Source organism: Neospora caninum, chromosome VIIb, assembly GCF_000208865.1.
Source record: "Neospora caninum Liverpool complete genome, chromosome VIIb".
NCBI classification, from domain to species: Eukaryota; Apicomplexa; class Conoidasida; order Eucoccidiorida; family Sarcocystidae; genus Neospora; species Neospora caninum.
In genome coordinates, this window is record NC_018394.1 from 4,254,453 (window position 1) to 4,280,573 (window position 26,121).

General features: G+C 58.3%; 3 protein-coding genes across 3 annotated transcripts; 2 read left to right on the forward strand and 1 right to left on the reverse strand.

The window, feature by feature from the left end:
• Positions 1 to 2,214: 2,214 nt before the first annotated feature.
• Positions 2,215 to 11,716, forward strand: NCLIV_029170 (conserved hypothetical protein; the record flags this gene model as incomplete). Its single annotated transcript, XM_003883112.1, has 15 exons — positions 2,215 to 2,267; positions 2,666 to 2,736; positions 2,912 to 2,976; positions 3,651 to 3,730; positions 4,196 to 4,304; positions 4,993 to 5,041; positions 5,743 to 5,999; positions 6,852 to 6,964; positions 7,492 to 7,651; positions 7,978 to 8,482; positions 8,808 to 9,028; positions 9,454 to 9,786; positions 10,243 to 10,308; positions 10,840 to 10,932; positions 11,522 to 11,716. The coding sequence occupies 15 exons, from the start codon at positions 2,215 to 2,217 to the stop codon at positions 11,714 to 11,716; spliced, it is 2,370 nt and encodes a 789-aa protein (XP_003883161.1).
• Positions 11,717 to 14,958: 3,242 nt separating this feature from the next.
• NCLIV_029180 (putative WD-40 repeat-containing protein) lies at positions 14,959 to 17,487 on the forward strand (the record flags this gene model as incomplete). The annotated part of the gene is made up of 1 exon (XM_003883113.1): positions 14,959 to 17,487. One exon carries the CDS (start codon positions 14,959 to 14,961, stop codon positions 17,485 to 17,487), a length of 2,529 nt encoding a protein of 842 aa, XP_003883162.1.
• A 1,996-nt stretch (positions 17,488 to 19,483) lies between these two features.
• On the reverse strand, positions 19,484 to 24,675 carry NCLIV_029190 (conserved hypothetical protein; the record flags this gene model as incomplete). The annotated part of the gene is made up of 4 exons (XM_003883114.1): positions 19,484 to 20,128; positions 20,624 to 22,766; positions 23,348 to 23,738; positions 24,234 to 24,675. The coding sequence occupies 4 exons, from the start codon at positions 24,673 to 24,675 to the stop codon at positions 19,484 to 19,486; spliced, it is 3,621 nt and encodes a 1,206-aa protein (XP_003883163.1).
• Positions 24,676 to 26,121: the final 1,446 nt, after the last annotated feature.

Sequence of the window (26,121 nt, forward strand, 5' to 3'; positions counted from 1 at the left end):
CGGCCGTGGCGAGGACGAGCAGGACTAGCAAGGACAATGGAGCGATCGAACCACGGCCGCGAGGGGAACAGACCTGGCGGAAGGAGACGGAACTCGGAACGGGCCTACGAACCCAGCGAAGAAGAAAGGCGTCGCCAGGGAGGCGCCGAGTTGACATCCCAAAGAAGAGAACGCAGAAACTGGATTCAGTCGCCTTGAGCCGTTCACACTCCCTCCTCACTGGCAGCACACGGTGGGAGACGGTGTGAGCAGCGAGACGGAAAGAGGCCCGAGAGACCGAGCGAGAGAGGTGATCCTCGATAGAGACGCGCGAGAGTAAGGGGAAAAGCGAACGCGGTGAGGAACTTGTTGTGATGAATGGGAGTGGAGCTGCCACTGAAGAAATCCCGCGCGAAATGGCTGCGCGCGGCCGATGAGAGAGACTCGACGGCCGTCCGCGCCGCTCGAGCGTTCAAATCGGAAGCGAGTGACGATGTGGCCAGGGCGGTAGTCTGACGGGCCCTCGCGGGGCGCAGCGCGTGTGTACGGCTGAAACCGTTGGATTGACGCTGGAAATCCGTCTCGTGAAAGATCTCCAACGCTTCTCGAGGCGTGTTTCCAGGCACCGAGCCCAGTTTATGTAATCGCGACGGACTATGTCTCCTCGTTTCTCAAGACAATACGCGACGGGCGCCCCAAGCACGGCTTCGAGCGCCGCGCAACAGGCGGGAAATGCTGGAGGAAAGAGATGCTTCCCAAAACGGGGCCCAGACACCGGCAGATAGCGCAAAATACAACCGCAAGCGGAGATATGTGTCCCTTCCGTTCCTTTCTCTTGCGCGTGGATGAGAACAAAGAAGAAGTGTGTGTGTCGCGTTTTGTCTCGGGTCCGCACGCCTGCCATCCGAATATAAGCCGAGACCCGGTTGTCAGCCAAGAACAACAGGTGGTTCTTCTCTGCAGTCCTTACAGGAAACGGGACGTAGAAAAGTGTTGCCGAACACTTTGCAGCGCGACTGCCTTTCTGGTTATTGTTTGAGAGCTTCTTGCCTTGGCACACGAAGACAACGAGGAAACGCATTTGGCGGCTCTCTGCCGCAGGACTTTCTGGGCCTCTCTAACAGGAGAGAAGGAACAGCTGTCTTCCGCCTCGGGTTTCCTTGCATGTCTCTCTTTCGAGGGTGTACGACAACCCTCGTAGAGATCGAAACAGACGGACTTCTCCAAAAGAAGCAGTTTGCAACACCGCTCTGTGCCGCCATCGCAACTGAACTCCCAATTTTGAATCCGGTGGATCCTCACTGGAAGCTCTGAGGGCCTTGCGGAGCAGCGCCTTTCTCGGTCAGAATCGAGAGTGTGTAACGTCGTTGGAACTAGCGAACTTGGATTCCGCAGTCTGCCAGTCTTCTTCCCCGCTCTGTTCCCCGTTCATGGCCTAGACGGCTCACTCCTCGCCTCGTCTTTTTGCCGTACACAGTCGCTCCGTCAAACCCTGTTGTGTTCTGCCGATGAACGCTTCGGTCTTGTTCTCCAGTCTACATCGCCAAGCTGTCTCGTGCCTGTTTTCCTTAGTTCTTGTTTTTCTCGAGCCTCTCAAGTCCAAGTCGCCCATCCATGATAGGCTCGTGAACGGTTGAACCGCGCGAGTGAACGTAACTTTCTTCTCTGACTGGTCTGTTTTCTTTCCCGGTGGCTGTCGGGGCCCAGAGTACGTAAGGAAAAGGGAAGGTTAACGGCTATTGGGGCCCGAGACCTTCTCTGGTGTCCGTTCGGATTCACGAGGGACGGCAAGGCAGAGGTTCTCCCGCGCTTTCCCTCTTGTTGAAGACAAGGCCTTTTGCCGCGGAAGTCTTTCTCGCTTCCCCGCTGCTGTCTTCGGTTGCGCAGAACCTGGCAACTCGTGAACCATTCTTTGCGGGGTCACCTTGCCTCGACGAGGACGGCCGTTGCTGGGCTTCCGTTCTGGCGAGCGCGCGCTCTTCGGCGGCAAGCTTTTTTCATGTTCGAACGGTCAGCAGTCGCCGCAGAGATTGCCGTGGCGGGGGAGCGCACACCAGCGTCAACTCGACCAGAAAGGCGCAAGAAGCGGCGGCCTGGTGCGCGTCGGGTGGGGGCGTAGCCTGTGGATGCAGTGTCTAGACACCTTGCCACCGAGAAAGAGGATGAGGCGACGGAGGCGGCGAGAGGGGAGAACATTGTGAGGCTGCATTTTCCCCTCCTTACGCCGGGAGCAAGATGATGATCACTACGAACCGGTCCTGTGAGATTCACTTCATCAACAACACGTCGTAAGCGTAAAAGCACTCCAAGCGACGCGCCTTTCTCGGTCCATCTGCGCTGGGCCGCCACGACGCCTGCAAGCTCCATGCTGGGAAGAGGGAGAGTTCCGCCCTTCCCGGGTTCTGGAGAACAGGCGGAGAGACAGCGCTAGCCTAACACGTCTCGAAGAGCCCAGCGCGCACGGAGAGTCGTACACGTGAGAATTGTTCCTTTTGCGTGAGAGGAACGGAAGATGGCGCCGACGGTGGCGTGTGTGATACTGCTGCGCCTGCGGAGGCGTTCTGTCTTTTGCGCGGCACTCAACTAGGAGACTGCCGGAGACCTTCAGGAAGTCGCATATGAACTTGTCTTCAACCCTCAGCGACGCTTTTCCTTCTGTCTTTCCTTGAACTTCTTTTCGCTGCAGCGTTGTTTGGTACCGTCATCTCCATTCCACTCACCATGGCTGCTGGCTGCAGCCGCCTCGGGAGAGTATCTGTAAGTTCGGCCAGTCGGTCTCTCTGGCTAGTGTCAGCTTCCTTTGTCGCCCGAGGACTCGGTTAGATTTGCAGTTGGACCAGAAATGGGATACGCCCCCCTCCCTCGCGCGTGCCTTCTTGTGTCACCGCCGGAATTCTCTGGAGCGCACTTTCGTTCTCTCTTTTTCTCTCAGTCCCGAACCAGACGATGGTCTGCTTGGCGGAGTGCACGCGGTCCTTCGGTTCCTTCTCGGGGAAGGTAAGAGGGCGTTTTCGAGGGAGAGTTGAGAAAAAGGGAAGATCTTTCCAGCGGCACCAAGCAAAGATCGCGCCAAGGGTGTTGCGCCGGAGTGTCTTGGCAGGACGTGGACGCAGGAGACGAGTTCTGTGAAACGGGGACAACGTGCACGACGGACGCTGCGCGCCGCGTCCAAGTGCAAAAGGGAAAGCGGTGCCCCGCGTGAGAAGGCAAAAAAACACTTGGATGCATGCTACGGACATCTCCGGGAGGAAACGGTTGCTGACCTGCGTCGCGGCTTCCGTATGTGGGGGGCGAGCAGAGAGGCCCGATACGTGCTTGGACAGTTTCCATGTACCTTTTGTCATCCTTCTGCTCTTCCCGCAAGTTTTCTCTCCGGAGACAGATCTTTCAGGCACGGTGTCGCTCCCCGATACGCTTTTTGGGGGGAACCGGCAGCGGCCTCCAGCGTGCCGAACTTTGGAAACCCCCAAGAGCTGTTCTGACGAGTGTAGAGATCCCAGCTTTTCCCCCCGTCAAACGGGAAACCGAACCCGCGCTCGTCGTTTCCTGCGCATGGCGGCGCAGACTGAACATCGCGCGGCCTTCCCGCCAGACCTGCTCGCGGCTCTTTTCTTCCAGGCCAGGAATTCACTCATTCTCGCCGGCTTTCTCTTCTCGGTTTTTCTGTGCAGATCCAGTACGCTGTTGTCTTGAACGATGTTGAGTACATCGTCAGCTCCGAATTCGAGGTTCCAATCCTCGGAGACAACAGGTGGGTTTCTCAGGATCGGAGCCCCCAACGCGAATCTCCCCAGAAAAAGGAGTTGTGGCAACCTAGGAGTCCCATCGTATGCTGTGTCCCGGGAGTCTACAGATGATCCGCAGGCCATAACTGTGCAGCGCACCTCGAAGAAACAGAGAATTCTTCCTCTCTGCACGTGCTCGCTGCGAATCCCAGCCTATGTGGATTTTTTGTTCACAAAACCGAGATCTAGACTGGAAAAGCCCTGCTGGCGCGGACGTTTCCGACGGCGGCTGTAGTGCGAAGCCGCGCGTCGACCCTGCAGTCAAACAAGGTTTCCAGATTCTCCGGAGAGAGAAGAAAACATCTCCGGGGAGGGAGAGAAGGGGGGATGGGAGAGAAAAGCCCAGCACGCGAGACCATCAGAGGGCCTGGGAACTGAAGTTCGCCTTGCGCGAAGGCGCGCTGTCCGTGCGTTTTCGGCTGTATGCACAGACACGTGAGCGTGATGGGCTGCAACTCGGATCCGCGGAAGAAGAAGATGCCCGACCCCCTCAAGATTTTCGAGCTCGCCTACACGGCAGACACCTTCGTCTACAGCAAGGTAGCCTCCCTTGGTTTTTTGGGCTTTCGCCGGGCCCCCGAGCGGCCAGAAACGAAACGGAGGTGGAGACGATCGAGACAGATGCTGTCCACAGTGCTGCCTGCCACGCTGAATATGTAGTTCCCCTGGGAAGTGTCTCGCATTGCTGGGTTCGAAGAGCCGGAAACGCGAGGAACTGGGCGAAAAAGGGAGGGGATTTCTCCGCTGACAAAGAAGAGACCGTTTTTCGGGGGGAACTCTTCAAAGAGGACTGGGCACGTGCAACCGGTCGTTTCTCCGTCGCACCGCGGTTCACTTCGTGGACAACTCGTTGCCCAACACGTAGCCTCCGAGCTCGCCTTCGTGAGGCTTATCGCGCAGGCTCAGCCTCTCTTTCTTCAGCGCGGCAAAAGGCCGCGAGGGTGAACTGGGCCGGATTGCGATCCCCCGCTGAAGTGGCAAACCGTGGTTCCAGAAAAACCCAGACGTGTCGGGGCCCTGAGGACAGGGACAGTCCAGTGCTCAGGCCCCCTACGGTGGGACGCGATCCAGGAGGCGGGCGGCCCTTATTTCCGAAATCCGCAGCCAGAAGTGGTTTCTCTCTTTTTAGACGCAAACAGGTGTGCGTGGAGGGTAACCCCTTTTCGTAGTTCTGGGAAGACGCTCTTTTTCGCCAAAGACGATTCCTGCGGTGTATGTCTCTTTGCAGTTCCTGGTCACCGTCAAAGAGACTGCCGAAGGCTCTGTCTTTTTACAGAGTAAGTTGTGCACTTGGCGCCTGGCGGGACACAGGACGGCAGAAGCGGAAGGCGGCTGGGGGAGACGACAGAAAGGCGGTTTGGTGTCGAAGTTCTGTGGGTTCCCGACAACCCGCAGCCCCGGGGCTGCGCTGGAGCCCAGAAAAAAACGGATCCTGAGGAGCAGCCCGAAAAGCTCTTGGAGCCGCGGGCGCATGCAAAACAGCCACAGAGCAAAAGCACACGCATGCCTATTCACGGCGTTTGCTCGTCCACCTGGTGGCTGCAGTCGATCTCTCATATATGTATATATGTATATATATACATATATATATATATATATATATACATATGTATGTATGCATGTAGGCAGTCGGTCATGAGTGAATGGTCACAACGGCGGTGAACAGACTGAAGCGAGATGCTTTCAGGACTGTCGAATTCCGCAGTGGTTCGTCAAACACAGAGCGCGGTGTGCGTGCGTAGCTCTGGAGAAGCGCGAGGGGATCGTCGAGTTCCATTGTGAAGAGACCCGCATCTACGTCCAGAACTGGCGAGCGATGCGGCGCGGACTCCTGAAGTCCGTTCCTTGCAACTCCCTGCGCGGCTGTGTCGTCTTTGAGTTCGTGTCACGCCGGCCGTCTCTGCATGTTCCTCCGACTGTTAGGTTTTTTCCTCGCGGGGTGTATACGGATGCCCCGGTGTTTTTTTGTCTCTGCCAGAGTGCCGCGAGGAGCTGGAGCAGGCGCTGGCGGGTTTTTACCAAGCGTGTCCGCAAGGCCTGGCCGACCCGTTGGATATTCCGCCGCGGATTCCAATGCATTTCGTGTGGAATGTGAAGAACGTCGACTGGAAGAAGCGCCTGCGGAAATCGCACCGGTCGATGCTGATTCGAATTGTGAACCTGACAACGCATCTGCTGGTGCTCGACCGCCGCCGAGAAGAAAAGGAGCGCCTCGAGGAGGGGATCTGGCTTGAGGTAGGTGAAGCTGAAAAGGCATTTTCCATTTCGGTGGATAGGAAGATCCGCCTATATTTATATATCTATATATCGCTGGAGAAAAGGATATATAGGCGTGCGTATATAAAGGCGTATATAACTACAGGTATTGATGTGAGCGAGGAGTGACCGTTTTCTTCGCATGCCTTCTCACTTCGACCGACTTTCATTGAGGCTACAAAGTTGCAGCTTCGCCCTTGTGAGAAAAGCACGGTTGCGTACCAACTTCTACTCCGGGGTTCCAAGACACTCTACACGGGAGGCTGAGGCCCTCGCATGTGGTTTTCGAGCCGTGAGTGGACAGCTCGTCTTTGTCAGTGTTGATTTGCGCGCCACGTGGGAACATGCGGGCACGTGTGCGTCGACGTGAAAACGCGTCTCTACCGTCAGTTGCTTGAATTGCGGGCGCCGTGGAGACGACCTCTCTTGATTAATGAGAGGAGAGCTATCCCACGGGCGACGTGCTTCTCTTATTTACGGCGGACTGGCGGCTGTCTCATGCATCGAACTGCCGTACTGGTCCTGTGCGTAACGTAAAGCAACGGTTCAAATCTGGCTACAGCGTGGAAGAGACGAGATCCAGTGAAAGAAGCCCGTGCTTCACGGGGGGATCTGTCGAAGACTTTCTGCGAGGCGCTCTCTTGACTGTTTCTGAGGAAGATGGTCCTTGAGCAAGCGGGATCGTGTAACGCGTCAGTTCCGTCGCGAGAACGGGCGCGCAAGAGTCGCGGGGGAGTACGTTTTCTCTGGTGCTCTTCTCGGGATTTGCAGCTCCTTTCGAGTCGGGAGTTTCTCGGCGTGTCTCTTTTTCGGTGTGTGTGGTGCATGCAGTTCCCCAGCGAACAGATTCCTCCGCTCTGCCTCACAGAGTTCGGGTGCCAGAGCGACGGCTTTCTCTTCGGCACGGGCGGAAGTTGCACGTACCTGATTCCTGGGCGACCCGGGTAGGATTTGCGGCCAGAAACTTTTCGGAAGACAGCCCGTTCCCACCCCGCGTCTCGAGAAGAGAGGGCCATGTGGCCGGGAGTTTCAGTGCTCCTGGCCATTCTTTGTCGAGGAAGGCGCGCTGGAGAAACTTTTTCACCGGCAGCGATCCCTGCGATTCGAGCGCCTCCTCAGGTTGCCGTCCCTTCTGGCTCTGAAGTGTGCGTCGCGGTTCAGCGCCTTTCTGCAGGCGTTTCCGCTCCATTCCGGTGCTCGACGCAAACGGCGGAACGTTTCTTTGTGTAATCCCCTTTCAACGCTGCGTGGGACGCGCCCGTCGACCTCGAAAAACGCTCCAGCGACTGGATTCTCTCCCGTTTTTTCTCTGTAGAGATATGAGGGTGATGACGTTTAGATGCATCCACTGCATCTGCCCCACGGCGCAGAATGGAGACGGCGCGTGGCAGACGTTTCTGAGTAGTGCGCATGCACGTGCACGTGGCTATGTGGAGATGCTGCGTCGCCTCGCTTCTCCTGTCGCGTTCAGGCAGTTCGTCTTCTTCTGGGACCAGCCTGGGATGGGCGGTTGCCGCAGCCTCGGCGTCCACACAGGGAAGGCCTTTCGTGTCTTCAAACACACAGAAAATCTGAACGAAGGCACCATCGTCTTCCACGTCATCGATCCCAGTCACCCGCCGTGTGTTCAGGTGAGCTCGTGAGTGTTTGGCAGAGACAGAAACCGATAGATGGAGACGTTTTCAGGCGGGGCAAGGCGAAATCCTCCCGTCTCTTCACGCAGGGAACCAACCACGTGCTTCACAAAAGACGGCAGCCAGATGGAAAGCAGACGCCCGCCTCACTTTTGCAGGTTTTCTCGCGTCGAGCAAAACGGTCCGGGGTTTTCGCCGCGGACTGCGGGCTACGCAGAGTGACGCGTTTCGACCCGCGTTCTCGGTGTCTTTCACCTGCGGCGTCTTCGAGCACACCTCCCTTCCCTTCTGGCTTGCCTTCCCCGCGTCTGCTTCGATCTCAGATCGTCCAGGCTCGTTCGCTGCATCCACAGCGCCTCGCGAGTTTCCAGTCTTTCCGCTCCGGGGAGTCTCGGAGCGGGTCCACGGCCCCGCAGCCGCCGTCGTCCGCAGCATCCCGGCGAGAGTTCCTCCGCGACAGCACGGATCTGACGCACTCGCTGGTGACGTACCTGCGGCGCTCTGCGCTCGAAGCCTCCGGGACGCTCGGCAACTTCCCAGGCGTCACCCCGCATTTCGGCCGCTCCGGCACGGCCAGCGCCGTCTCCGGCTCGTCCGCCGCGCCCAGCGTCGGCGGCTGCGACGAGCCTTTGGGAAGCTCCAGAGGCGCCAGCAGCGCAGGTCTCTCTTCGAGCGTCTTGGCCGTTCCGGGGACCGCGGGGTTGGCGGGAACTCCGCAGAGCCTGATTGGAGGCCTCCCGGGGCGAGGTTCCAGCTTCGAGGGCGACGAAGGGACAACGTGGTGCGGCAGCGTCGAGATCAGTCTTGTCAGTCCACGAGCTTTCTTCTGTAAGTGCTCACCGGTGACACGGGAAAGAATTCGAGAGAAATCGAGGAGCAAGCGATCGTGCGGAAGGAGGTTCGCAGGCACCGCGGTTCGATCCCCTCTCGACCTGGCTGTGGGGCGTGAGTTTCTGCTTGACGGCAGTTGTCGAGGCGCAGTTCCCTGTCCTTTGAACTCGCGAAGAAACTCGTCATCAGCTGCCGGATACCGAGCTCTTCGGGCCTTCTCTGGATATTTGCAAACGCGCGTGGCGATGCGACGCACGTGGAGACCGAGATCGCGCTTGGGAGGTCGATGCGCCTTTGTCCCCGATGTCTTTCTTCTCTCCAGGTGCCTTGCAAAGCACAAAGATCCTTCGAGGCGCCTCCCAGCCGAACTCTCTGCTGTACATCCAGTGGCGAATCGGCAGCGAGATTTTCGAACGCGTTTTCGGCCCCGATGAGCGGGTGTTTCTCCACGGCGGCCTCGTCGGCGGTTTGGACAGGAACCAGACAGATTTGATTCTCCGCGCAGAGCCCGTCAACTTGCGAAGGCTTCCTCCCGGCCTGAAGGTAGGATACACACAGCGACGAAACGTCAGTGGGCGAAGAGGGATCGGTCGTTGGGTGGAGCAAGGAGTCGAAGAACGCCCCAAACAGCCACAGAGCAGACAGGCAAACACATGGCCGGCAGTGTAGGGGGCGAGATCTGAACCCGAAGTCCCACTCGTCGTGTGTGCTCCCCAGAACCAGGCAGTTTGCAGAAGCGTCTTTTTCAGCGACTGACGGCCTTTCCACCTTTCCTTTTGCCTTCCTTCGGGGACACCGCGTGAGGCGACTCTCTTCCCTCGAACGTTTGCGCCAAGTCTGAACCGAGGCCAGCGGGAGGGGCGGAGCTGTCTCTTCCAGGCTCTTTTTCGCATCCTGACGAGCCGCCCAGCTCTGGCCACTCTGTACCCTTTTTGCGTCGCCGTCTCTCTCTTTCCACGTCCCCCTAGGTCGCAGATCTGTCCACAGGCGACACAGCGGGCATTGCTTCGCTTCTCGCGCTCTCGTCAGGCGCCGGCGCAGGGGCGACGCCCGCGGCGGCGGGCTCTGGAGCCTTAGGCGTTCGCCCCGTCACCAACGAGGCGGAACTCCTCGAAGTCCTGGTTCGCGGGTTTCGGATATGCGCGAGCGGCATGCTGCGCGAAGTCTCGGAGCGAATGGAGGCGGCCTACGGCGTCGACTGGCTGACCAAGTGCGACTTGCCAAGACAGCATATTTGGAAGGATCTCCTGGGTAACGGCGAGGGCGAACAGATCGACCTCGAGGGGCTGCTCCATATCATGGTACGCGCGTGTGTGGAGACAATCTGGCGAAGGAAACGGCCCAGAACGATCGATGTGGGATTTCGCGGCTGACCGCCGGCGGTGTCCGCCAGCAAGGTTTCTCCTCTCCCGGCGAGCCTGCCGCTCACGCGTTCTGTTTTGCAAAGGTTTCCGTCTCGGGAGCGGAGAGATGTGCGAATGGTGTCGCGGCGGCCGCGCTTTTTTTTTCGCCTGTGGGTTCGACCGGGCTCACGACGTGACGTGGAACCGCACCGGAACTGGCGAGACGGTCGAGCTCTCCCGGACCAAACAGGCGGCTGTAACAGGCTGTACACCGGCACGAAGCGGCTTCTCTTTTTGGTGCATCCTTTCACCTTTCGAAAACCAGGATCTCGCGCCTCTCCATGCCAGCGGTTCGCGATCTCTTCGCAAAAATCCTGAGCCGTGCGCCGTGCCGGTCCTGCCTGTTCTCTGCAGACGGCCTTTTGGGACGAAGTTTTCGAAGAGCGCCTGGAAGACCCGCAGCCTCTCCACGCGATGCAGGTGAGTCGGCGCAGAAAAACGCCGCGAGCCGCTCTGGGGGCCGCTCTGTGCTCAGGCAAACCACGTATCGAGGCGATATCCGGCGAAAAGCTTTTAAGAGCCTCAAACAGGGTCTGTGGGGGAAGTCCCGTTCTCCACAGATGCCGGACCTCCCAGCGCGGCTTCGGCTGGCAGATGCGGCGGTCAGACAAACAGCCATAGAGCGTCTTGCGGCTCTCACCGCGTTTTCCCGTCGTTCCCTCCTCGTCCCCTGCGGGGGTTGGTCCTCGCGCCTTCCCACGTTTTGCTTGTGGGAATGCTCTTCACCTGAGCACTGGGCAACCAAATGGGTGAATTCCCCGGAGTGAAAACACAACGGGAACAGGTGCCGTGGATACGCGCCTTGCCAAGGGAACGGAAACAAGAGTCCGGCCCTGGAAAGACTCGGCGAGTGCTCCGAGGGCGAATCCACTCTCGCTCGGTGGAGATTCTGCATTCCTTCGGTTTTCCCGCACTGGCTGTTTGTGTGTCGAACCTCTCCGGGATGCGCAGGCTGTCGTCATTTACTGGGCCACGCAGGAACTGGCTGTTCTCGATGGTCCCTACGTTTTTTCGTTCTTTGAAACAGCGGTCAAAGTCCTTCAGGTGAGTCGGTTTGTGGCGCGCGACCGGTCTGCGGCGGCGTTTCGGAGGGAGGGCGACCGGCTGGGGATCTCCGAGTCTTTCTGGCGTACAGTTACGCTCTTGTCTTTTGCAGAAACAGTGCGTGTATGTCGTGCGGATGCTCCCAAAGAGAACTGTCTTCTTCTCTCCAGGCACAGCAACGGGCTGCGACGCGCCGGCGGCTCCGCGGGCGCGGTGGCGCCTCAGAGTGCGCCTGACGCATGCACAGGCTGTTGGCCGCAGGGCCGGGGCGGCGGGGCAAACTTGCCTTTCCAAGTTCATTCTTGGGCGTGTCCTTTCGGCCCTGCGAGGATCCGCCTCGCGCGTTTTGTGTGAACCGTTCGCTGTTGCCTGAGCGCTGCTCAGGAACAGATCGTGGACAATATGTATGTGTCTGGGTGTTTGAATGGCGGGTACCGAACAACAACGAAGCGAACAGTGGAAGAGAGCAGTTTTGCGTGGCTCAATCGCGTGAAGCTGAACATCCGGTCGTAGAGAGTGAGACACCGTGTTGTTCCTCCGACTTGCGGGTTCCTCTGCGTTCGAAAATGCGTTTTTGTTTCGCGAACAGAAATTGGGACAGAGTGTGCACGCCAGCAAGCTGCAAGATCTCAGCCGAGCACTCGACGGGACTGCTAGATCCTTCGCTTCTCCAGAGGCGCCGAGCATGGTCAGTGCGTCGGTAGGCGAGCGCTCGGTTACCGCCTCCAGCAGGACTCTGAAGGAAGGCACGGCCAGCACAAGAACGGGGACGGCAGTCGCGTGACCGCAAATGGTGCGAAGTCGGCAAGGAGCGCCAGCGTATTTCGAGAGCTGGGGGGGTTTGGGTGACGCAGAAGAGAAGAGGAGACAGCCGAGGCAATGGCGACACCAAAGGCGGTTGTCACAGAGCAGGCGAGAGAGCGGCAGGTTGGAGCGAGAACGAGGCGACCGAGGACGACGGTTTGAAGGGTGTCGGAAAGTCGGCGGAAGAAGCTTAACTCCGCGAGACTCTCCAGGAACAGTTCGCGGTCTCAGAGAGTGTGGAAGCCGCGAGAGACGCCGCGGAGTTGTGCTTCTGCCCGGCGTCCGTTCCCCAGGCGTCTCGCTCCCCACTGGAATGGCCTTCGGAGCGGGGCATTTGTTTTGAGAGCAAAATCTTTTGTCCCAGCTGAGATCCGAGAAGAGCGAAATGCAGTGCGGTCTCCACTTCGATGAAGATGGGAGTGCAACGTGCAGCGCCTATTTTATGTCGGACGGTGCTCACGTCCGGTGTCAGTGCTAGACTGGCCATTGCACAACCTTGGAGTGAATGTGTATGTGCTTCGCTGCGGGGTTTTCGACGATGGAACTGGAGAATGTGAACGGATGCACGCGTGTTTCACTTCCCTCATGTGGCACGGGACACTCAGAAGGCGGCGAGATAGCTCGACGCAGGCAAAAGAGCTTCTGCGGCGCGTTTCGTTGCAGAGATTTCTGCGTCAGGTGCTCGAATCTGTGCTTCTGTGAACTTTTTTCTGTGTGTCTTTCGGCGACGGCCGACGCGCCTTGAGAAAAGGGTGTTGTTACAGCCCACGTCACTGATTGACCGTAGCGAGGCACTTCACGATCATCTGCTTCGTTCCTCCCTCAGGCCGTCCTGTCTTTGCGTGGGGTCTCCTGACGCGGAGTCAAAGACACACTCGCCCGGTGTCGACTGTCTCTCGAGGCCTTGCTTCGGCGGCCGACCTGCGCCAGCGGCATATAGGTAGACCTGCGCGTGGAAGTGCACTTTTTCTTTGCTTCAGAGATTCACACGCAGTCGCAGGACAGGGAACAAGAGGTTCCGCCGAGATCCGCAAGTGGTGCAGTCCAGGATTTGAAAATGTAGGCTTCGCACGCCGGCGTCTAGGACCGCACGTTCCGAGGTTTGCAAGTACCGATCTTATGGACGTAATCGTGTCACTCGTTTGCAACAAATGGACGCGGGCGACTCTGTGTCGCACATCTGACGGGTAGGCCACATCAGACCTGTCGGCCCCCGATACGGTGGTTTCCCAGTCGAACATCACTTGAAAAGTGAGCGGCATGTCGTGCGAGACTCTCGCGCGTTTCAAACGAAAAAAGCGTTACCTCCACCTCCACTAATCCAGGCAGAAGAATTCACTCTCAGGCAGTCCGTCAGTTTTATCTTGGGATCACAGGTGAGGTATTCTGTAGATCCGACCTCGGGAAAATGCGTCCTCTCTTCCCGCTACTTGAAGGTAGCAGCTGCGGCGAACAGTGCACATGTATGTGTGCGGATCAGCAAATGCGTAGGTTTTCGAAACGGCGGAGGCGCCACCCAATAAACTGTCAGCTTTCTAGTTATTCCGCCAAAAGGCCACGGAGGAAGCACTGAAGGTTTCGCCTCCCGGCAAACTCGAGCACGACTCTCGTTGCAGCCAGCAACACAGACGCAGTCGATTCGCCGCGGGCGTCCTGGAACATAGAAACGAACATGTGCATAAAACCAGTAAGCGGCGTGCGAGTGCCCGGTATAGTCTTCTGATGCCCCAGTAAGCCTTTCCTTTCCTGCGCGCCCCGGGGGGACGTAATCGTCTCAAATACACCCTTTGTATCTTCGTAGGGGGACTCCTATCCGCGCGGCTATGAATCTAGGTGTACCAGCATCTGTACCTGTACGTGTATTTATGCGGACGAGAATGTTTCCCTTCTTTGTTCAGAAGCGGCTGGGGGCCTCATTCACCTGCACACACTTTTGAATGGTCTGTACGGTGAACGCGTTTTCCTGGAACTCTGTGTGACTAGAAGAGCCGCGGACGCCTTCCGCTTCTTCTGAGTTCGTTAGCCAGCAACATCGCCGATCCGCCAATGGTATCTCCCTTCGAAGGGAACAGGTAAATCGTCTGAATACACTTGGCCCTCAGGCGTTCCGTTGGACCTTCGCAGTGTCGGCAGGCGGGGTTTTATGTGAGTCACAGGCGCACAAACCTTTGCAGCGTTGCGGCTGCCGCTCAGGACGTTTTCGCCGTACTTTTGGTTTCTGTTCTGGTTGTGCACAGTTCTTACGCCAAGCCCCCGCCGCGATGGACCGTGTCATGCAGCAGCGACACTATTTCGTGCCTCCGTCGAGGCGAGTCTCGGCTACTCTTCTCAGGCCTCGCCCGGATCGGACTCCGATTTGTCGAGCGCGGACGCCCTACCTCAGCTGCATGCATAATACCCGCAGATGCTCGGCTGGTCTTCCAGACTTGCTGTGTCGGACGATGGAGAAAAAAACGTTTCCTCGCCAGTGACAAAGCAGCAGTGAGAAGCCACCGTCTGCCGATCGAAGTCCCTGAGGACGTCCAAGGAATGTTTTTCCTGTGGAGAGCACTGTGCGCTGAGATGTGAGCTGGCCGGCGCGGTTTTGCATCGGCAGCTGCGTCCCTTGGCCGCCTGAGAAAACGTGCAACATCTGACAGCTTTTGAACCCCCGTCTGAAATGTTCCTCGTACGATCGGCCAACAGAGATCGTAGAGGGAAATGGGGCTTTCTGCAGATCAAGTGAGCATTCCGACCTCCCCATCTCTCTCTCTCCGGGGGTACCTCTTTCCTCTTCTCCGGGATAAAAACGTAAGAGCAATCCAGTTCCCATATATCTACCTACAACTTGTGCATGTTTTCTATTTTCTGGAGTCGCGTTTTTAACGTGGCCGCTTGACGAGAAGGCGGCGGAGGCGGGTGTGCTTTTTCCCCAGGGCGGGTATTTCTCCCCCAGGAAAGAAATGTGTCCAGTGCTCCGTCGACTCAACCTTTTTTCTCCGGCTCGACATCTTCACCCCTTGCGCGGGGCAGGCCTTTCGCTTCCCGTTCACTCTTGATTTACTCCCCCTGTTTTTTTGTGTCACAGTTCGCACGGCCATTGCTGGCCTGTTTCCAATCGAAAACGCACATCGAGTGAAACGCGAATCCGGCCCCGTGCGAAACCAGTCCTTGCGCCACAATTTTCCCTGTCTCGTGCATCTTTCTCGCGGCGCCCACTTTTTCTGACGAGGGGACGGCACCATGTCTTTTGCTCCAGCAGGGGGAGGGCGGCCGTTTGCTGTCCCGGTTGTCTACCGACCTCCGACACCAGTTCGCAACGTTCCGTCTCCGCCGTCGTCCACCCCTCCTGTCCCGCCAGCAGAGCCGCCTCACGCTCCAGTTGGGGGACATCTGAGCGGCTCAGCTCCATCTTCGTTTCCGTCAGTCCCCCAGCCGCGCCCGCCGCTGACAGGCGCTCGCGCCCCAGTGTCTTTCCCCGATGGCTGTAACTCGACGCCTCGACCTCCCAGGTCACCGACACATCATCCTGTACGGCCTACTCAAGCTCAGGCGCATGCGCTTCCTTCTAGCGGAGCTGTGTCTTCTCTGTGCGCTGTGGACTGCTCTACGCCGCAGGACGCCTCTTCACAGCTTGGCAAGGCTTACGGCCTGGAGCACGGGGAAACAGCTTCGCGCCCGATGAAGGTGGAGGAGGCCGTGCAGAATTCACCAGTACCGCTGGGCTGCGCTGCGCAGCCTGAGGAAGGCTCTGAGGACGAGGAGAGAGACGCCAGTGACAGGGAAAGACCAAGCGAGTTCCCGGAGCCCGAGCTGCTTCGCACATTTCGAGACAAATGCAGTCCCATCAACGGGGTTGCTTTCTCGCCGGACATGCAGTGTATGTACACCTCGAGCGACGACTGTTCGTTGCACATTTATTCGCTTCAAAAGGGCGTCTGCACTCGCGTTCTCCACGCAAACAAGTACGGCGTCCACAGCATTCGTATTTTGCCGCACTCCCTTGTCAATAACACTTCCTCGACGTCGGCTTCTTCTCCGTCGTCAGGAGGGCCGGGAACGCACGGGATTCAGCCTCACTTGCAACCCCCTCCCGGCGGAGCAGCCGGAGTCACGTGTCTGTGTCTCTGCGCGACGCGGGCTTCAGCCGTGCCGGCCGCCTCCGCAAATGCGACTGGGAACAGCCGAGCAAGTGCGTCCGGTTCCGTGGCGAAGGCCCCAGTTGGGAAAGGGAAACCGGGCGAAGAAGGGCCCGAGGTGGCCAGGGCTGTCGCGCCTGGGTCGACGGCGTTTGCCGTCCGCTTGTGGGATCTTGCGGAGAACCGGTATCTTCGAACCTTCCCTCTGAATGGAAGAGTGTGCCGTGGAAACGGCCTTTGTCTCCACCCTCAACGAAACATATTTGCCTGTTGCAGTGAGGATGCGACGGTGCGCCTCTTTGCTCTGGACAAAGAACAGCCCATCTGGTCTCGGACTGTTCGGACTTCCACTCCCCTGGCTGCGTTCGACAATGAAGGCCTCGTGCTCGCTGTCTACGAAGGAGAAGGCATTGTAACGTTTTTCGACAGCAAACACCCTCACCTCCCGTTCCTCCGGTTCTCGATCGCGACGTCGCTGCGCCGCGGAGTGGGCCGTGGATCCTGTGGCGCCTCTGGTACGGAAGCGTCGACGGTATGTCCGCGTTGTTCCTTGCCAGTGAAAGTCGGGCAAGCGAAGGTCGAAGGCGGCAGCGAACCGGGGACTGACTCTCAAAAGACGCCCGGATGTTGCCGCTGCAACGAACACGTGGAGAGAGGGCGTCCGCTGTCACAGGAGAGGGAAAGTGCGTTCGAACAAGCCACGAGCCTTCTGTTCTCTCCCGACGATTCAGAAATTGTTGTAGGGACGAGCGACGAGAGGTTGCTGTTCTTCGACACAACAACGGGCGAGCTGTTAAGGATTTTGAGTGCGCGAAAGCGAGGCCTGCCTCGCATGCGCGCAGGTTCCTTGGCTCCAGAAACTGCTGAGATGGACGAAGGAAGAACCGCGAGAGGGGTGCGAGGCGAATGCACGGAGGAGCGAGGAGCAGAAGATGACGCTCACAGCGGATGCACATCAGAGCCCGCGCGCGGTGGATGCTGGGCAACGCAATCAAGAGCCCTACGAGAAATCGTGCGAAATCACTTGTCGGCGCACGTGGCGTCGCAGTGCTCGGGGAAAAGGCGGCGAGATGGAAATGGAGGGGCGGAGCGAGACCGCAAACGTACGCGATTGTCGTTAGAGAGGGAGGGTAAGCCCGAGTCAGGCCGTTCCACTGGGCCATGCTCTGGGTCTTCCTCGGCTTCCGCCTCTTCGTCTCGACCAGCTTCTACCTACTCGAAGTCGCTGTTTTCCCATTCAGACGCAAGCGGTTCCCGCGGTGACGCTTCTTCTCTCTTCAACATATCTCCTCCGCCTTTCGGCTGCTCGTCTTCGTGTCCCGACTGTTCTTCCGGCGCCTCGTCCTCGCCTCTCCCCGGAGAGGCCAGGTCGCGTCCGGTTTTCGTCCCAGCGTTCTCGCCGTGTGGTCGGTTTCTCGCGGTGGGATCCACCGACCGGCATGTGCACATTTTCGATCTCCACGCAAACAGGGGAAGGGGAAGAGAAGTTTTCGCCTTGGGCCGTTGCGAAAGCGATCCTCTGTTTGTCGCCTTCAATTCCAAATTCGACGTATTCCTCACAGCGGGCCTCAATGCTTCGCTGTGGAGTCACAGCTTCTGCCGAAAGCTGCCTCCTTCTCTCACATGCGGATGAGGGCGCGCGATTGGGGCCGCCCGGGAGGAGGGATCCGATACGACAGGCTACGGGGAGTGCAGAAGAAAGGGGACGGGAGACCGCATGGGTCTGGTGCGGCGTTAAAACGGGAAAGACAACACGGAAAAACCGAAAGCCAGCGACTCTTTGAGCGGACACAAGTTCGGAACTCGAGGATGTCCTGGGTGCCCCCGAAGAACGGAACGCTCGGCAGAAGAAACCGTCCAGCGTTAAACGCTGCGGGATTGAGGGGGGAATAAAGGCGGCAAGCGTTGCTGGAGGAAGTCCAGTGGCTGCTGCCTCTCAGGGAAAGGAAGGTGCTCCGCCCAGGGAGCTCGAACGCATTTTGCCTTCGACTCGGGAGGCCCGGTGCGGCCTGCTCGTCACAACACTCGATCGAAAAGCTGCACACCATTTAGGGAAACACAACTTTCCAGGAGAGCGTGGGGAGGCAAGGGCTGATGTAGCGACGATCAGGGGAACGAAGCGAGACAGCGGAAAGTGGGAAATGCCCGTTCGCGGCGGTCCCCTGGGGTCCCCTGTGCAACTGTCGGGTTGGGCCATGGAGACAGGCATGCGACAAACTTTGTAGGCGTGCGGCTGCGGGGTGCGCCTCAGAGGAGGTAAATCTCTCGGCGCTTCAGTATACTGAAAAGAGCGCGTTGGCGGCATTTTGGGGGCTCTTGATCCGAACGAAAAATATAACCTGGTCGGCATTTAAAGATGAGAGACGCATCGACAGAACAGCCCCGCCCCTCCGGTCGTAAACATGTTTGAAGAGGTGTTTTTTGTGAAAGCCGGAAGACACACAGAAACCAGAAGCTGATTGTGAAGGAAATTAAAAAAAGGGAACTAGAGAACCGCGATGACGGGAGCAATGGTCCCTTAAATCACTCCTGCGCCATGGCGCATCGTGGAATCTGGCCACCCGATGCGTGCTGGGTATCTCGCTGCTACGTGTCATCGTAGCCAGTCCCTTTTCACAGAAAGGTCTATCCTGACTCTCCCCACTCGTCTGTCTGTTGACGGGTCCCGGTGTGTACTTGGCCGGAGAAATTCCACGAGTCACTCCCAGAAACATCAGCGACGGTAGCGCTTGACCCTACAATCAGGAAAGCCGAAGAACCGGAAGAAGTTCGAAAATCTGGGCAGTACACGGAGACGCTGCAAGTGGCGGTATTGGCTCTGGTGTTGCAACAAGGTTTTTCTTGGATCCACCTCACAGCGATATTGTTTTTTTAGACACTGTGAGCGCGTGTGCGTTTCCTGGAGGACCGTGCACCCTCGGCCAAAACGCCAAAGGCGAAAATGTGGGTACCAAACCCCTTTTTGCAGAAGGTGATCCTAGCGGAAAATCGTGACATGCACGGCTCTCGAAGCAAAAGCTAGACGCACTCTCCTTCTGGACCGTCATTTTGTCCCGTGCAGGAGAGGCTCTGTCCGTGTGCGAGTGAAGTGACACAAGTCAAAAACAGTCGCAGCCAAGACAGCACACACTGTGAGCGTGGCACACTTTGGGAACACGACTGGCTGCTCTCGTAAAGAGTTGCAGGCACTCAGTCCGAACACCCAACACGAGAAGTCCTGATTACGCGCCTTTTTTACGCGCATTTCCCAACACGAACGCCGGTGAGCGGGTTCGGTCCAAAGCGTTGCCAGTGGGGGCAACCTGTATCTGTCTGAGGCGATTACAGTCCGCGAATCAGCACAAAAGTGAACAGAGCCGTGGTAACAAAAGGCGAGAAGTGAACAGAGCCATGGTAACAAAAGGCGAGAAGTGAACAGAGCCATGGTAACAAAAGGCGTGAGACTCCGTTTGAACACTCGTGCGCTATGGTGACGTCGCAGGCTGCTTGCATCGAGTATGGGGTTGCGGCAGCTTTAGGTCGTCCGCCCGTCACAGCCGGAAGTCTGTCGCAAAACCGGCAGTGATTGACAAAGTCTAGCGCTGGAGTTTCTCTATCCCCAAGTCTGTCGCCTCTGGAGACATCACAGTTCAAGCATCTGTCAACGGATTCACCAGCACATCAAGGCTCTGTCCGAGCCACGCCCACACAGCTGTCTGGTCAAAAAAAAGGGATCGGGTTCTGCGCTCTGGTCTACTAGCGGCGAGCGAGTCTCGAGATCGTCCAGCCCTTCCTGAGCGCCCAATGACGTCGTTTTCACCAGCCGGGAACGCCGAGTTCCGCTCCGGCTCTCCAGAAGCACCGAGAGGGACCGAAGTTCCTCGCGGCGCCGCAGCCTCGAGAGTCATTTGCCCGTTTCCAGTGCATCCGTGCGGCTCGGGTCGCTGACCACTGTGGCCATTGGAAGGACGCAAAGCTGCTCTCCTGTCTTCTCCGCGCGTCGCGTCCGCGGGTTTTGACGCTGCGTCGAAAACTGCATCCAGGATGAACTCCCGCAGGCCTTCGTCATCGCCGGCCTGGCCTTGAGTGCCCAGCCAGCTTTTGACCGCCGCGATGTTTGCGACGACGTTCTTCGTGGGCGAGTCATCTCTCTGTCCCTCGCGGGGGCTCGGCGTCCCCGCACCTGGCCGGGCTGGTGGGTCCGAAGAGGACGACGTCCAACAACAACATTGCAGCGCAATCAGAACAACCGCCACAAATGCTCGACAACAGGAAGGCTGCAGCGGAGGTGCTGCCTGCAAGGAGAGCGCAGCATTCACAGATCTCACTAGTTGGTGCACTGCCTCCGACTCTCAGAATTGGATGCGCAGAAACGTGAAGACGAAACTTCCTCATCGAACGTGCACAGACACCGCCAGTCCATCGCGAAGCCAGACTGCCGTCCCAAGCACTGCCTCTGCATTCCATGCGCTTGGGGCTGAGACCAGGAGAGCATGCCTCGAGGGGAAATGAAAACATCACGCAGTTCGGATGACTAGCGAAGCAGTCTGCCTGTAGACAGACCTAACCCCTGATTCCTGAGCGCCGTGTCAAAAGCAAGGCTACTCTCAAGCCCAGCTTAGCGCTACTGCCCACGGGTCCTCAGGCCACGGTTTCCCGGCACTGCTGTTTCCGGTCTGCTGAAGAACTCAAAAACCAATGCGTGGTCGAAACCGCCTGGATCCGCGCACACTGCCGCCTGTGCCGTCTCCCTGTTAAACTGTTCGCCAGCGTGCACCGTTTTGACTTACTCTTTGAATGCGGAAGGTTCTGCAGAGATCCACAATATGCCGCCGATGCTGGGCAAGATTCCGGGGCAGAACCCGAAGCAGAGCCTGGACCAGCTGTTCGATGCGTTGAATGTCCTCCGCGGTGGCCGCGATTGGTGCAGTCGCGGTGTCGCCTGCAAGAACTTCCAGCCCCTCCGGCGAAGCGCTCGCCGGACGAAAGGAGGAGAGTGCCGGGTCGCCGCCTCCCACTCCGCTCCGAGAGAAATCTGTCAATCCGTGAAGCCGCAGCAAGAACTCTCGCGTTTCGTTCCTGCTCCAGTTGCCGAGCAGGTCCCAGACCACCGACAGGTCCGACAGGCGGCCGTACGCCTCTTGGAGCTCGGCCTTAACGCTCTGCCTGCCTGGGGGAACGCGTCGGGAACCTCCCCGGGGGCTCTGCGTGGGCGGTTCGTTCGTGTGAGGTGGGCGCGAGACTTTCCCGCGCTCGCCGTGACGCTGCTCGTCCTGCTGAGAGCTGCAAACGGGACCGGCGCGCGGTCCGCCCACGTCAGGAGACACGGTGTCAGGCCGATCAGTGTCGTCGTCTGTGAGATCGAGGAACTCGTTAAGGTCTGTGGCGAGTCCAAATCCATCCTCAAGTTCATCCTCAGGTTCCCCTTCTTCCCACTCCCCCCGTCCACTGGCAGAGTCGACATCGCTCGTCCTCGGCGCCCTACTGCCAGGCGGCACTTGTGCATCTTCGGCTTTCCGCATTTCCTCAGGCAGCCCACACGCGGCGTTGCCGGATGCGTCTGCTGTCGAGGCCCGAAGCATCCCCCGTGACAAGTCCACCGTGGTGGTTCCCTGCGCTCCGCCAGTTTTTCCGCGCTCCGACGCGCTGCTGGCCTCAGCTGGAAAGCCGCATTCCCGGCCTGCACTGGACGTACACCCGGGACTCCCCAACACGCGTGCCGCGGTCCGGTTCCCGCCTTGGTTTCCACCGCCGGAACCAACGTCCTCTTGGCAAGGCGAGTCTTCTTCCCGGGGCTGTCTGATTCCCTCGCGCAGTCGGCCTGTCGACATCAGACCTTCCCTGGGCCCCCGTTCGGAAGAAACAGATTGGTCGGATGAGCTGTCCAAAGGGAGATCCTTCGCGCCCTCGGCCTCTGCGTAGTCAAAGCGCACCACCGGATCCGCGAAACCAGCAGCGCCTCGTTGGGAGCCCCACTGCAGAATCAAGAGGCGGTCTGCCTGCGTCGGCCTCTCCTCTTTGTCGAGATGTCCTTGAGAATGCGTCAGCTCGGTTCTTTTATCTGCCCGAGAGGCAGCTCCTTGCTCCGGATAGTCATCAGACACGCCTGGTGCAAAAACGCGCTCCCGCGAAGGAAACAGAGCATGAGTGGCCGGACGGCTTGACCTGGCGTCTGTCGGGTTCGCCTCCTCGCCCTCGACCTCCGAGGCTTCCGCTCTCTCGTCCTGCGAGCTCTCTTCTTCCTCTTCAACGGTTACCCGTATGGCATGTGCCGTCTTCGTTGACTGCTCGGATTGGATTTCCTCTGTCTTTCTCTCCCTCTGCGGCTCTGTCAGGTCGCGAGTCTGTGGCAGCGTGCCCTCGTGCACCGGTTCCTTCGTGTCTTCAACCCGATCCGCTCTTTCATCTCCGTCCGTCCCCAGCGATGTCGCGGAGTCCCCCTTGGTTGCATGCGCTGCACTGCACGAGACACCTTGCGGCTTCGGAGCACTGCTCCCTCCACGACGCTCCTGCTCAAGACACTCCCGTCCTGTGCTGAGGCTCTGGGCGGCGCCCGCTGCAGGGCTGTCTTCTTCACACGCGAAACGATGGCTTTCCACAGACGTTTGCCGGTCTTCAGCACCGACCGACGAACTCGGTTTCTCGCCCTCTGCAGGCCGGGCAGAATCCGGAGAAGACACAGAAGCGAGCGCAAGTGCACAAACACCTGGATCTGCGACATCTCTCCAGCTGTCTCGCCGGCATCGGCTCGAGACGCGGGACACCCACTGCTGCACAAAGGGACGAGTGTAGAGATGCTCTTCCCTTTGAAGACCTTGAAGTTCCTTCTGCCGGTGGTAGCATTCTTTGCTACAAAAGAGAAGAAGATCGTCTTCGTCTGCCACGCGAATCAGTCTGTGATCCAGTCGCCATCGCCGCACCAAAGACAGGCGCCTGAGAGTCAGCACGAATGAAAAAAAGATCTACCAGCGGATTCGTTACGATTCCATTGACTTTACGTGTAAATGCAGAAGTGTATGAGTCTATGGACTCGGGAGATAGTGGATTACATCAACAACGAGGGACAGACAGGACTTCCCGGCCAGTGAACAGTTTGCCTGCATCAAACAGCGGCGACGCAGGAACCACCCAGCCCATCGGGGCCAGCTGGTATGTCGTGTGCATGCACACGGACATGCATGCATGCAGCTTCCTGTTCCTTCTGAGGCACGCCGCCTCGCCAAACAGCTCTTGAAGGCGAAAGAGAGTGAAAACGCGGCAGGATGTTTCTGGAACCACTCTCCGGCGAAAGACGCGGGCACATGGCGAAGACGACACTAGAGGTGAGGGGAGGAGACAGTTAACACACGCGAGAACGCACGAAACCCGCAACGGGAACGAGCCAAATGCAGATTCGATAGTCGCAAACCCCCAGGCACCGTCCGCAACACATCTCGGGCCCCTGTGCCCAGAGCTTCACGGCGCCATTGAACACGCAACGCTCGGCAACTTTCGCAATTTCCGTGGTCACCTACCCGCGTTTCTGAGCGCCAGTGGGCATCTGCTGCGTGCACAGGAAGAATCCGCATTTCCCGAGCGACTCCCGTTCCAGCGCGACGTCGCTGAGCTCTTCCGGCTTCAAGAAACCGACAATGCTGCGAAGAAGGAAGGTCGTCTCCTCTTCTCCTTCCTCTCCTAACACGTCTGCTTCTCCTGGGGCAGGCTGGTGGGCGATCTCGAGGAACTCGGTTTTCCGAGATTTCTCCGGACTCGTGCCTTGCAGAAGGCGCCGCTCTTGTGCGTCTCTCTTTCCGCCCGCTTCAGCGCCAGGCTCTCGGCCCGACGGGGCGATGTTGTGGAGAATGATGCGGCACTGAACGAGATACCGGGCGCTGTCGCAGGCCTTCTGAAACCGCAGCTGCCGCTCTGTGGAAATGCACCGAGGCGCGCCGAAACACAACGGCCAAGAACGGTCCTGTGGAAGCGGCGCCGGCGGCCCTCGCGACCCGAGCGTCCGCTGAGCATTCCCCGGCGCGCAGAGAGAAGTTCCCCCACCAACTGGTAGTGTCCCTCACTGGCGTCTGAGAGAAAAGCCCAAACAGTCAGCTATCCAGAGGACCCGCAGAGAGAGGAGGGAAGGCAAAACGGCCCCTAGGTTCGGAAAACCTCTGCTATGACCAGTGAGTGACACACGCGCCATCCTAAAAGAGTGCGAATAGCAGAAAGGCGGGCGCCTCTCTTTAAAAACTGAGACGTGTGTACGAACGGCGACACACAGCACGTGCAGACCAGGGCGGGTGAAGAGAAACGGGTTCGATATCTGTGGGACTTCTCAGCAGCGTCGGTGGAAGATGTGAACGCGACTTGCGACGTCCGTTTGCCGTGTTTCTTCCGTACACCAGAAGAAGAGTGCATCCGTACCGATTAAACGCCGTTGCTCCTCGCGCGCTCTCTCTTTGTCTCGCGTGTCGTCCGCCTGTGCCTCTCTTCTCTGATCGGACCGTGAAGCAATTTCGTGAAGGGTGTTTCCTTGCAAATTGAACGTCGCCTTTTTGCCTTTGCTTCTCGTGGACGGTCGCTCGAGTCCTTCCTGATCGAGTTTCCCCGGCGCAGCTCCACTTCGAAAAATGGAGGCGACAGCGGGTTTCTTGAATCCATCGACGTCGCCTGGTTGGTGAGACAGGATCGGGAAACGCGGGTTCTCTTGCGCTCCGCCTCCCGAGTCTGTTGCAGCCGCTGTTTGCCCTCGTGACCCCGGGAGAGGATGCGATGCGGCCGACGCGGAAGCGAGAGCCTCCGGATGCAGGTGAACCACGTCTCTCGAACTCTCCTCGCGACAGAAGGAGTCGTCTCTGCCTTCCATCGCGTCAAGTGCCTTCCCTGGGAGATTCGCTTTCACCCAAAAAAAGCGGAAGGCAGCCGAAGCAAAGAAAGCCGCTGCGCGGAAAATCTCTCAGAGCCGCTGAGCGTGGCTTGAGCTGAGGTCACCGCCAGAGGCGCGCGGAATGCGAACACAAGAACGAGAAAGAGTGCCCGAGAGAGAGAGAGGCTTCCTGCTGCCGGCGTCGACGCTCTTTTTGGAGATGAACGAAACACCTCAGACCTCGCCAAGTCGGACGAAGGAATACTGTCGAGACATTCTGCGATTGCTCGACAGGCCTGCTATGACGATTCCATCAGACTGCCAAGGGTTACAAGGACCGTGCCCCAACTTCGGCGTCCAACGAAAACGCTCAGCACCGCTGGCACCCTCAAAGGGTTCACCTGGAAGTGCAGAAAGAAGGGCGGAAAAGAACTGACAAAAAAAAAGTATTGCGCGCCCGAAGCAAGCGACTTTTCCAGTCGGCCTGCACAACGATGCAGTGGCGAAACTTGCGCGGGCGATCTGCCGCCGGAAGGCTAAAAGAACGGGGAAACGGACGGAGCATTCCCTGGTCATAACCCCGATCTTTCGCGAACGCTCCCACGAGAGCGGGAAACCCCCACGAAAAAAGTGTTTGAAACAGAATTTCTTGGCGCGTCGGTATGTTCTTGGAAACTCGAAAGTCTCTACGCCAAAAACAAGCGAGGATCGACAGCCACAAAAGGCGGGCGAATCGAACGGATGAGAGGTACACAGTTCAGCCCGTCGCGAGGACAGCTGAAACCGCGCACGCGGAAGGCCGAGATTGGGACGGAAGCGTGCAACTGCGGCAACCGTTTTCAAGAGAAATGGAGACACTAGTGGACGGGAAGAGTTTGGAAACTCCGTCCAGGTGTTCGATCCTCTTCTATCCGTAACTGGCTGCGCTGGGGACACTTTGCATGTTTTCCGCGCATGCGGCCAGATGAAAGCATGCGTGTTTTTTCTCTGGCCCGTGGTTTCGAGCGATCCCAGACGTACAAAAATGTCGGCTGTCACTCTCGGGAAGATATGGCTCTGAAGAAGGAATGCGAAACTTCACAGACTCGCCCGTTGATGTCTCGCTACGCGCCTCGCCAGCGTCAGGGTTACCTTGGCGAAAACACGGATTTTTGAGCGCACTCAGTCACTACCCTAAGCTGCATGACCCTTTGCTGCTACGGTACGTGAGTGGCAAATGCGAGCTATGCAGCGTGTGCCAAGTGTTGTGGAAAGGACAGTTACCGTTGCGGAATGACCTTAATGTCATAGGATACTTTAATCCAACACGGCGAGACGGGAAGTGTGTGTTGCAAAGAAGTTGAGAGGAGTCGGCCAGCATCATCGGGCAGCAGGCACAGCTGAACGGTCAGCAGCTGTCCTCAGTAGCAGGCAGTAAAAAACACAGGCACACGATGTCGCGTACAG